The sequence below is a fragment of the Protopterus annectens genome, chromosome 5.part0 (genome assembly GCF_019279795.1).
Source record: "Protopterus annectens isolate FY-2018-M chromosome 5.part0, PAN1.0, whole genome shotgun sequence".
Classification (NCBI taxonomy): Eukaryota; Metazoa; Chordata; order Ceratodontiformes; family Protopteridae; genus Protopterus; species Protopterus annectens.
In genome coordinates, this window is record NC_056735.1 from 143,248,235 (window position 1) to 143,260,441 (window position 12,207).

The 12,207-nt window shown below is 41.5% G+C and overlaps 1 protein-coding gene across 1 annotated transcript in view; it reads left to right on the plus strand.

Moving 5' to 3' along the window:
- CNGA3 (cyclic nucleotide gated channel subunit alpha 3) overlaps positions 1-12,207 on the plus strand; it is a 570,358-nt gene that overhangs the window by 327,073 nt on the left and 231,078 nt on the right. The window contains exon 8 of the mRNA XM_044072170.1: positions 12,097-12,204. Within this exon, the coding sequence (XP_043928105.1) occupies positions 12,097-12,204 (108 nt within the window). The remainder of the gene's footprint in view (positions 1-12,096; positions 12,205-12,207) is intronic.

Sequence of the window (12,207 nt, forward strand, 5' to 3'; positions counted from 1 at the left end):
TGTGCCACTTTACCCGCCTTCAAAGAGATCTCCTTAAAGAACTAGGAGATACCCTCCAAGATCCATCAGCTGAGGGGGCCTGGGCTAAGGCAGCCTCCCAGCTGGCGACTCTTAATTCAGTGGTGAACTCCTCCATGAGGCTCATTTCCTATGCAGCCGATGGTGCTAGTAGAGCCACAGGCACAGATGTTGCTCTAAGGAGACACGCTTGGATGCAGCTATGTAACTTTGCGAAACCTTTCAGAGCATCTTTCACCAACACCAGACCAATCAGTCTGTTAGCACAAGGTATTCTGAGGCAATGTAGGAATTGCCTCATGTTTACAACAACCTACTATTTCTAGATTCTTCCAACTTTACCTGTGAGAGATGCACTTACTTACAAGATCTAGAGGCATATTTCCCTACGGGACCATTTTCAGTAAACAGTCTCACATCACTACACCTATCTACACCGAGGTAGCCAAGAAACAGCTATCAGCCCCTTGCCTAAGCCTGTGAGGCACCCATATACAAGACTTCAGACATCTACAGACTCACGTATGCCAACACTCTCATACACTAATCCAGAGAATTAGCATGACAGCAAGCCTGAACACTGAAGTCGCGTTTACCTGCTTCTTACCTTAAATTCCTGGTTATAGTTCATTTCATACCAAGATATGACACATCACTTAGAATATTAGCTAGGGAGAGAGTTACTGACAGTTGTCTCTCTAGCACTGGGATTATGAATGTTGCAAGAGCAGACAGGACACTTCACTGTCTTAAATATAAGTACCTCATTGTTATTGCTCAGATGGGAGTAAATGACTGTTGTCAGTATACCCGAAGAAGGATAGGATGAGATACAATTGTTATTGCCAACTGCGTCTCTAAGGACACTAAACTTCTAGTGCTGAGAAGTATTCCTTTCTCTCCAAGAATGGTGCCTAAATTGAATGGTGGAACAGACCTCCCCTGTTTTGCCAGGGATGGCCTTCACCTCTTGGCTCAGGGACTGCATATGCTGGCCAGACCTCTTTCTTCCCCCACCTCATGAGTATGTCCACACAACAAATTCCAATTTGAACAATGCCAGGGTTGCTGTGGTCAATAATACACACTTAAACAACAAAATGTCAGAGCTTCAAGCTTATCTTTCTTTTAAAGACATCCATATTTGCATCATTATTGAAGATTGTTTTCAAAATAATAGATCTCTCTCCTTACCAAGGTATTGCACATACCACACACTCAGGAAAACTGGAAACTGCAAGTGAGTATCCCCATTTTATAGGCAGCCCATAATCTTGTAGATATTATATGATGCAAGCCTACAACTCCTGCAGGTATTATTGTATCTCAACAAAACTGCTTGCCACTTTGTTGCTAACTATACAACTTCCATGTCCCCTACAGACTAGGTGAGTAGTTGTCCCAGAGGTTCCAACTGTGTCCCTCATTGACAGGGGCAACAGGTGCTGACTGAGGTTTCTTTTTGGGGATAAACTCTTGGCTAGACTTGTAAGGGCCCTAGGGCCATTAGCCTAGTACCCTTCTATGATCCTATGATTCTACGAGTACACTGACTATCAATACAACTTGATAAACTACCCTTCAAGTCTAATACAGTTTCATGGGGGACATTAATTACTGCTATTTCACCTAGCAAACTTCTACATCCTCTAATAAATACACATACAGTCTACTTGATGTTGTTAATACCAGCTTCTTAATGTAAATTGTTCCCACTCCAAGAATGAGGGCTAACCTCCTTAACCTTGTCCTTTCAAACTGTTCCTACTCATGTTGCACACTGCTTATCTCTCCCTCTCGGGTATAAAATCTGAGCACATAGCTTTTACTTTCACGTTCAGTGCAAGCCTCCCAACCTACAGAACCTCCATCAGTATTTAAGGATTATTCTAAAGCTAGTTTTTTACTACTTACTGATATCAAAGCTTGACTGGTATATTTTACCAAACAACTTATTCATGGTGCCAGACTTGCCTCCAAATGAGAAGAAGCATACAAGATGCTATTCTCATCTGTCACAAGAACAGTAACAAATTCAAAAATAAGCCAGTATAGTCGGCCTTTGGTTTGATTAATGATTTTATCCGAGTGTGGTGTGACCAAATGACCATCATGGGAGGGAACAGGGGAGAGTCACATGTATGGAACACAGAACAGAGTTAGTTACCCTGGCAAAGGTGGGAGAAACAACTGTGAGATACTTACTGGGTGTGGATAGGGTAGCTTGTCTACATCAGCCCTCTGCGTAAGTGAGGGGCATTTTGGTGCTGCCCACCTCTTGCATACCCCTCATATGATATTACTAAACTGTGGGCAGGAGTGGGGAAAAAATTAAGTACAGTCACACCTGGCAGCTGGATGACATGGGCCCAGGGTGCCACATGTTGGCCCTAATCTTTACTGGAATAAATTTGGGGAAGTTAGATAGCCTAGGATATTATCAAGACCATGGAGCAAGTGGGTATACCTAGTGAATGAGGAGAGGAACCAGAGTCCATTGCTAGTTCATAGGTTCATAGGTTCATAGGTTCATACTAGGCTATCTGCCCTAGGGCATTTATAAGCCTAGCCAGAGTGTGTTTGGCTTTCGCCACCCATTTTAAATTAATTTTGCTATGCCCTTTTTTGAGGTTAGTATACTGTGCCTCTGTCTAACAGTGACATAGAAGTGATACCCGGGGTAAACCTACGATCCCCCATCCACTCATCAAGATTCCTCTTGAAGAGAGTCAATGAGGGACTCTGCCTAACCTGGACTGGGATTTTATTCCAGAGTGAAGGGAGCCCCTGGGTTGTGAATCTGTCCCTCCAGCATGTCCTATTTATTTCAGTGCTGAGGTTCAAGTCTCTCGAGCGTGTAGCTCAATGGGATTTGGATTTTCTGAGGTACAGCATGTCCATTAATTCCGGGTTGGACATGGCTTTATATGTCAGGCACAGATCGCCTCTGAGCAGGCAGTATGCCACTGAGTAGAGCTGGAGTTTCTTTAACCAGGCAGCATATGACATCTGTTTGAGCCCTTTGATCCTCTTGGTGAGGTACTTTTGGGGTCTTTCCAGTTGCTGCAGGTGTCTAGTAAGGTACATCCCAAAAGGGGCATTTTACTCAATTATGGGCCTGATGAGGGATGAGTAAAGAGGCACGATGATCTCCCCTGATCTAGATGTGAATCCTTTCATGATTAGGTGGGCTATATAAAATGTTTTTCTAACCACTTTGGCCACGTGGTTGTCAAATGAGAGATTGCTATCAACTTGGGTCCCCAGGTCCCTAATTACTTCTTCTGTACTTAATGGATTACCACCTATGTGGTAATTTGTGGGCACTTTGTTTTTGCCAAAGGGGATGACTAAACACGTTTTGGTGTTTAGCTTGAGGCCATGGCTCTGGCACCAGTTGTCTGTTTCTATGAGGTCCTTTTGGAGGATGCTTGTGTCGGCTGGAGAGTCGATTATGGCGCCCAGTTTGCAGTCATCTGTGAACTTGGTCAGCCACAGTCCTTCTGTGTTGGCCTGTACCTCCGAGAAATATATACCAGACAAGAGAGGTCCCAGGACTGAGCCTTGTGGGACGCCACTTGTAACTGGTTTGGAGTCTGACATGGCTCCAGCAATTCTAACCATGTAGGTTCTGTCCTTGAGCCAGTTTGCAACCCATCTAGTGACATAGGGGTTTATATTTAAGCTGGTGAGCTTATCTATAATGCCCGAGTGGGGCATTGTATTGAAGGCTTTTGCGAGGTCCAGGTAGGCTGTGTGGACCACCTTCCCCTCGTCAATGGCCTTGGTGACTGTTTCAAAGAAATTGACCAGGTTTAAGAGGCAGGATCTGCCTTTAACAAAGCCAAACTGGGTAGGATCCAGTGTCTGTAGGTCCCCAATATCTTTATTTATGAGGTCCATGATGATCCTTTCCATAGCTTTGCAGACCAAGCTAGTCAGGCTTATGGGGCGATAGTTTCCAGGATCCGTTGAGGCACCACCTTTGTGGAGAGGGACCACTGTTGCTGTACGCCACTCTTTGGGTACATATCCTGTAGTAAGGCTGAGATTGAACAGTAGTTTTATGTTTGGGTTTAGCTCTTCTTGGAGTTCATGTAGGACGCAGCCCGGGACACCATCTGGTCCCATTGATGCTGTGTTTTTTGCTTTGGAGAGGGCGGCTCTTAACTGAGCATCTGAGATGTCAGGGGGGCAGCACTCTGCTGGGATAGATATTTGCCCTTTTGGTGGGGAGGGTGGGGAGTTTGCGCTGAACCCGTCAGCTAGGATGTTGGCAACGTCTGTGGGTTCTGTGTATTTTTTGTCATTTTGGACTAATTCTGAGCATATCTGGGAATTCCCACCCAGGTTCCTGACATAACTAAAGAAAGCCTTGTGATTATCCTTAGTGTCCTGTGCAATTTTTCTCTCTAAGCTGGCCTTAGATGATTTTATGAGTGCCCATAGTTTTTTGCTAGTACTGATCAGAGATGCCTTCCCTTTTTGGGATTTTGCTCTATCATGTAGTAGCTTCCTCCTTCTGTTGTATAGTTGTTTATGGCTGGGATCCACCAGACAGGACGTCTGCCTTTGGAGGATTGGGTCTTGGTTTTATTTGGGATTGCATGATCCATGCATTCCTGACGGTGTTCATAGAATGCATTTATAAAGGATTCTGTGGTCTGGGCTGTATTTTCCACAGGCCCGGGGGCTTTGAAGGATTCCACCTCGGTTTTGAGGAGTGTGAAATTTGCTTTAGAGAAGTTTTTCACTGTGGTTTTCTGGGCAGGGGGTGGGGTCGGGATATGAATATCCAGTGAGATTAGTTTATGGTCTGATCTTACCAGTGAGGGATACACTTCTAGTCTGGAGCATAGAGTCCCCATGTTGGTGATGATCAGGTCCAGTATGTTTTCCCCTCTTGTGGGAGTGGTAACAAGTTGTTCCATAGCATTTGAGTTTATAAATTCTAGGAACCTTTGGGCTAGGGTGTTGGAGCTAGAGTAATGCTCCCAGTCTATGTTTGGGTAGTTGAAGTCACCTAATATAATGGTGTTTGGAGAGACCTTCATATTTTCCAGTGTTCTCAGGAAGGCCGAGTGGGGTTCCTGGGTTTGGGAGGGTGGTCTGTAGCAGGCTATAAACTGGAAGCCAGTTTTACCCACTGTTAGTTGCACATGGATAGTCTCTGATGCTTCGTTCTGTGCCACCAACCTGGAGGTGTGGGTATCTTTGACAAATATTGATACTCCCCCCTCCTTTTGTGGTTCGGTCCATGTTTTGGGGCCGAAAAGCATGGTATGAGATATAACCTGGTAGTGCTGGGGTGCTCTCGAGAGCCTTGAACCAGGTTTCTGTTACTGCACAAATATCGATGTTCTCCATCCTAACGAGAGTTTAGAGTGCGTGCATCTTGAGGTTTAGACTTCTGGCGTTGAGTAGCATTACTCTTAGTTTCTTATCCCTTGTGATACCTATGGAGGTGGGTTTGTCTTTTGAGCCTTGCCTAAAAAAGGCACTATGGGGGTAGCAAGAGCCTTTGCCAATACCCGAAAGCCCAGGGGTGATAGGTGCAAGCTGTCCCTAGTGAAGCATCGTGGCTTGTCTAGCATGTCATTCCAGGCTGACAGGCATTGGATCCCCTTTGAATGACACCAATACTTAAGCCAATTGTTGAAATTGATCATCTTGTCTTCATATTGTGGCATCATTCTTGGTGAGGGTAAGATGCTACTCAAGGTCAGGGTCATACCGGCCTGGGCTACATGCTCAGAGAGCTCCTCTATGTCTCTTTTCATGTAATCCAGGGAGGTACGTCTCAGGTCATTCACACCAGCATGGACAATGACTGAGTCATATTTGTACTTGTCTTGGAGTGACCTGAGTGCTTGTGTTATGTGGCAGATCCTAGCGCCCGACAGGCAGCTCACCGTGACCTTCTCCTTGTTCAACCTGGTGAGTGGGACGTCAGTGTGCCTGACGATAGAGTCACCTATTACAAGTGTATCAGGTGTGTTGTTTAGCCTTAAGGGCTGTGATTGTTCGGCACACTGGCTTTGTGAGCTATGTGTTGCAAGTGTTTTATTTTGGGGTAGCGGTTGCCTGGGTGTCTGCTTTGGAGGTCTCTGCTGCTTAGGCAGATTTTTATTTAGAGCCTCCGAGTATGTTTTTGTGTTTATGTGTTTGGTTTGCTGTCGTGGTAGGTCTATGTGAGACTGGAATTGTAGTGAGTGTGGTTTCCTTCTCCTCCTGACTGGTTACGCCAGTACTGAGTTGAGAGAGCTTAGCCTCCAGTTTGGCTATATGGTTGCATCTCTCACATGTATTGGAATTTGTTGGGAGGAGGAGAGGGTTGTCTGTGTACATGAGGCAGTTGTAACATTGCCTCAAGATTCCCAGATTCACCAGCTGGACTGGAGAGGAGATTGACAACTGACCTTTGGACATGCTAGAATAGTATTGGGAATTCCTTTATAATTGAAAAAAGGGTCAATGGGGAACAAGGTACTCAAGGGGAGTTTGTGAGGGTGTAGTGCTTTTAATTTTTTAGTGCTGACATATAATTGCTATAGTGAGCAAGTGCCAGGTAACTTAAATGCAATGTGTTACAGGTAACTTAAATGCAAACACGACAAACAGTAACTTTCTTTCAAGTGAAACAAGGAAATAAGTACAGTAAGCAATGCAGATATTACTAGGGATCCACAGAAGTGCTGAAAAGACGCGTTTTAGCTGGAATTAGCGTTTCAGGGAAATAACAAGCAAACAAACAACAAGCATACAAACAAAGCTAGATTCAGCAGCCTTCCTAATGTAAAACAACTGGTCTGAAGCCCAAGTGCTTAATCCAAAAGACTTAGAATGATAGCTACACTTTAATCGAGTTACTACCAAGCAGTAATAAATACAACTGAATACTTTAAAGAATGCCTGGATTAGTGCTCAAGTTATACAAACAAAGCTAGATTCAGCAGGCCTGGATCTAGTCTATGCTACAGCAAACAAGGTGTACCAGTTTCAGTAAGAAGCAGTTCAAATATGCAGGCACTATAAGCCTTTAACCAGAAATTCCCAGCTCAGAAGGGCAGAGTCCAGCCTCTCCTCCCACAAGAGTGCAGACCATGAACCCTCTTAATGTAAAATAACTGGCCTGAAGCCCAAGTGCTTAAACCAGAATTAATACACTTTTAGAATAACAGACACTGAGCCCTCAGTCAGCAGTTCCCAACTTAGAAGGATGTAAGCTACCTGTTCTGCCACTACAGTGCAGACCACAAACCTTCTTAATGTAAAACAACTGGTCTGAAGCCCAAGTGCTTAAACTAAAAGGCTTAGAATGAGTTACACCAAGCAGTAATAAATACAATTGAGTACTTTTAAGATGACGCAAAAACAAAATAAAGTGGGAAGAAACACAAATACAGTAAAAGCAGATGCAATTTTTTTTTTTTTTTGAGTGAGCAAATGAGATGGGCCCAGGAGGAGTATCCAAGTGCAAATTTACAAGAGGGGTGGGCAGTTTCAAAGCCACCAAGACAAAAACAGGGAGGGTGGGTGAGGACCTACTGAAAAAACAGTCACAACTTCCAGCTAGATATTGCTCAATGCAACACAAACAAATTACTTTAAATTGTGATTATTTGATAAAAGTGCAGATAAAAATCTACTTAACTCCACTTATGCGTTCAGTTGATTGTATGCAGGTCTTAGCTTAGTGAACTCTGGGAGGAAAAAAGAATGCAAAACAATAAGCCAGTATGGTTAACGGTTTGCCTTCCTAAACCACCTTAGTAATGCATGTTAACACTTGCTGTAACTCTGCCCCTACCTCTAACCCTACATCTTAACTTAAAAAAACTTTCCTTAATACTGGCATAAAACAAGACAGTTTCAGACACCCATAGGTGCTACTATATACATGCATGCATACACATACACACACACACACACACACACACACACACACACACACACACACACACACAGATATATATAAATATATCCCTTTACCTTCACCTAACCCTTACCCTAACCCTAAAACACACACAATCATACATACACTAAATCTATCCCCTTCCCTAACCCTTAGTCTAACTGTAAATCACAAACATTTGCACACACACACTAATACATATTCCACATACTTATTATGACAAAGTACAAATTCAATAAAAGTCCATGCAATAAACCAGACATGAACAAACTGTACTCTCAGCTGTTGACCAATGGAAATTGCAACTAAACACACTGCACTCATATCTATCCATCTGTCTATATATATATATATATATATATATATATATATATATATATATATATATATATATATATATATATATATATATATATATATATATATATATATAAAAATGGCCAGATGCCACTCCAATGGAGATGAGTAATATAAAATGGGGTAAATACTTACAATATGTACAAAAAGGAATACAAGAATGTTTCTACATCATGTTAAGTGGTTGGCTAAGAGGTTTTGTTTATGGAGTTAGCTGGTAAAGCTGGAAGAGACTATAGAAAGTTTTTAGCTAGGTATAGAGCAGAAAGAAAGAAAGGATTCAGCTAGAAACTCTTTTGTATAGATTTAAATATGTAGAGGTCAGATATGAACCTCAGGCAAGTGGGACTGACTACCAGGATCTAGCAGTGCAGGTGAAGTACTGGGCATTTCGTGCAGACCTCTCATGATTGTAGGTAGAGAATTTTTTTATCATATTTGCATAGTATCTGCTAGAATAGTAGTTTTGGAGAATGTTACTTTGTGCTGGGTATTTTGAAAGTTTATATATTATGTCATGAGTTAGGGCGGCCACGGTGGTGCAGCAGTTAGCTTTGCCGCCTCACAGCAAGAGGCTCTCCGATTCGATCCTCGGCTGAGGTGCCTTCTTTGTGGAGTCTGCATGTCCTCCCTGTGGTTGCGGGGGTTTATTCTGGGTGTTCTGATTCCTCCCACATCCCAAAGACATGCTGTAGGTGGATTGGACACTCCAAATTGGCGTGTGTGCCTTCTGTGGAACGCAACTCGCCACCATAAAAACTCCACTGCCAATCATGAGCGGACAGGTCATCCGCTGTGGCGACCCCTAACCGGGAAAAAGCTGAAAGAAGAAGATATATTATGTAATGAGTTGCAGACATCTGAGTACATCTGTGATGGTGTGGTAATTTAAGCCAATGTAATTGTTTTAGGGAAGGTTAGTGGTGGGTTCCATAGCAGTTGTTAGCATCGAATTTTTCAAATTTGTTATAACAATGTTTGAGTTTAGTTTTTAGTGTAAGCTGAAGATTAGTGAGGACTGGTGCCTCATATAGCAGTGATGGTAAGAGGTACACGGCAGCCAGCATTGCATTTGTGGTGTAAGTAAGAAAGCTTTTGCACAGTATAACATTCCTAGTTTCTGGAAATCTTTTTGAATAGTGTTTTGAATATATAGATAAAATTTAAGGTTATCATTTGTCAACATCCCTAATAGTTTAGTATATGTAACTACTTCTATTACTATATTATCTATGGAGGTAATTTTAAAGTTGTTTTGTCTTGTGTGTGACACTTAGGGAAGAAAATGAGTAATTTAGATTTTTGGGGAGTTTAACAGTAGTTGTGAATTGTAGAGCTATTTTCTGACGGATGCAAAAGCTTCTCTTTTTTTTTTTTGGTCCCTTTCGACCTCATTTTTAAAAGCCCATCCCTTACTACCCAATGTTCATGTTGGGTCTACTAGCTACTCTCTAATCTTGCTCAACTTACTCCATTTTTGCTGGGGTCAGTCATGGATCCTGAGGGTGTCCTAGGACTTGTATTACCTGTGCTTCTGTCTGGGGGGAGGATTAAGACCGTCCCCTTTTCTGCCCCCCCCACACTTGATGATTACATCCATGGGCAACTCCCCTCTTGGACCATGCCTCACCTTAGGGAGTGGATCAATGACAGCCCTCACACCTTGAATGGGCATTCTCATCCCTTACCTGCCAGTCCATCAGTTGCCTGAGCCATTATTCAAACCTGGGTCAGCTGACCATAGTCAGGGCTTTATCCATCTATGCCACTAGGGCAACCAAAATCAAAGCTTCATGTGCGATTTGTTGAAGATGGCTTAAGTTATCAAATATTTTATTTATTTTTTATTTAACATTTGTTAACCGGGAAAGTCCAACTTGGAACAAAGCCAATTTTCAGCAGAGGCCCAGGGAAAAATGCTCAAGACATGTGTCTTTGTAATGTGGGAGGAAACCCACACAAATACAGAAGGCACCCAAGCTGAGAATTGAACCGGAGAACCTCTTGCTGTGAGGCGACAATACTACTGCTGCACCACTGCGCCATCCAAATATTGGTTGAATCATCCACATATTGGCTTAACAAGGCTTGCTATGAGGAGATATACAAATTGTTAATGAAAATATTAAATAGGAGAAAGTCAAAATGGAGTTTAACTGGCAAGAAGAGAGAGAGTATTATGCCATTTTGCAAATTAATGTTTGTTGAATAAGTAGCAGCTGAACCACTGGTGGGTAGTCCAGGATAGAGAAGACACTTGTTACGGGAGGTAGGTATATTAGGCAGTGTCAAAGCCTATTGACATCAAGGGAAAAAAGGAAACAGGTTTCCCACTGTGTTGGTTGATTGTCATTATGAAGGTTAGTCAATGTCTGGATAGAGTCTGCATGTTTTATAGGGGTCTTTTCTTCAGGTACTGCATTTTGCACCCACCCACAAACACATGTTGAGTGGCTGTTTACTTTATGTTATCTATGTTGCATTTACCTTCAACCTTGTGTACCATGCCATGAGAGAAAAGAGCCCAGTGGGACAGTGTATTTATCTAATTAACATATAGTAATACTAATACTGTACCTTAGCTTTTGATATATAATAATACTGATACTGTACCTTAGCGTCTGACATATAATAATACTAATACTGTACCATAGCTTATGACATATAATAATATTAATACTGTAGCTTTAGCTTCTAATATATAATAATATTGATACTGGACCTTAGCTTATGGCATGTAATAATACTAATAGTGTACCTTTAGCTTCTGATATATGCCAATATTGATAATGTACCTTTGCTTCTGACATATAATAATACTGATACTGTACCTTAGCTTCTGACATAAAATAAAAATTATACTGTACCTTAGCATCTAACATATAATAATACTAATACTGTACCTTAGCTTCTGACATATAATAATAATGATACTGTACCTTAGCTTCTGACATATAATACTAATACTGTACCATAGCTTCTGACATATAATAATACTAATACTGTACCTTAGCTTCTGACATATAATAATACTAATACTGTACCATTAGCTTCTGACATATAATAATACTGATACTGTACCTTAGCATCTGACATATAATAATACTAATACTGTACCTTAGCTTCTGACATGTAATACTACTGATACTGTACCTTAGCTTCTGACATATAATAATACTGATACTGTACCTTAGCTTCTGACATATAATAATACTAATACTGTACCTTAGCTTCTGACATGTAATAATATTGATACTGTACCTTAGCATCTGACATATAATAATACTAATACTGTACTTTAGCTTCTGACATGTAATAATACTGATACTGCACCTTAGCTTCTGATATATAATACTAATAAACTGCACCTTAGATTCTGGAACATGTAGCCAGTGCAAATCATGAGTGTTGTTGCTAAATCAGACTCTAGAGTTTATCTGCTCTTTTTATGCTTTTTGATCTTATGTGTTATTGCTTGGCTTCTGTCTTACCCATGGCTGAAAAATATAGGAAAAGCTTGTTCAACCACTTATTGAATAAAATAAATACAATTTATCAGATTTTGCATCATGTAGGCATTTAGCCTACGGTGGCCATAATTTTCAAAAGACTTGAGGTTTTGAAAAGTGTCATTGGTTAGGTAAATATATGACATGTACCTCATATCTGTCATATATGTCATACATATTTTAACCTATGATATTGCCTAGCACTTATAGTCTACCTACCATAACAGAAAATCTATAGGAAGTATGCAAACTTTTAAACTGAAGCTGTATTATACATACTGTATCCCTCCTACTTAGGAAGAAGAAGGAAGTGATGGTCATTGACCCTGCAAGTGACTTGTACTACCGATGGTTGGCCATTATAACAGTGCCTGTCCTGTACAACTGGTGTTTTCTTATTTGCAGGTA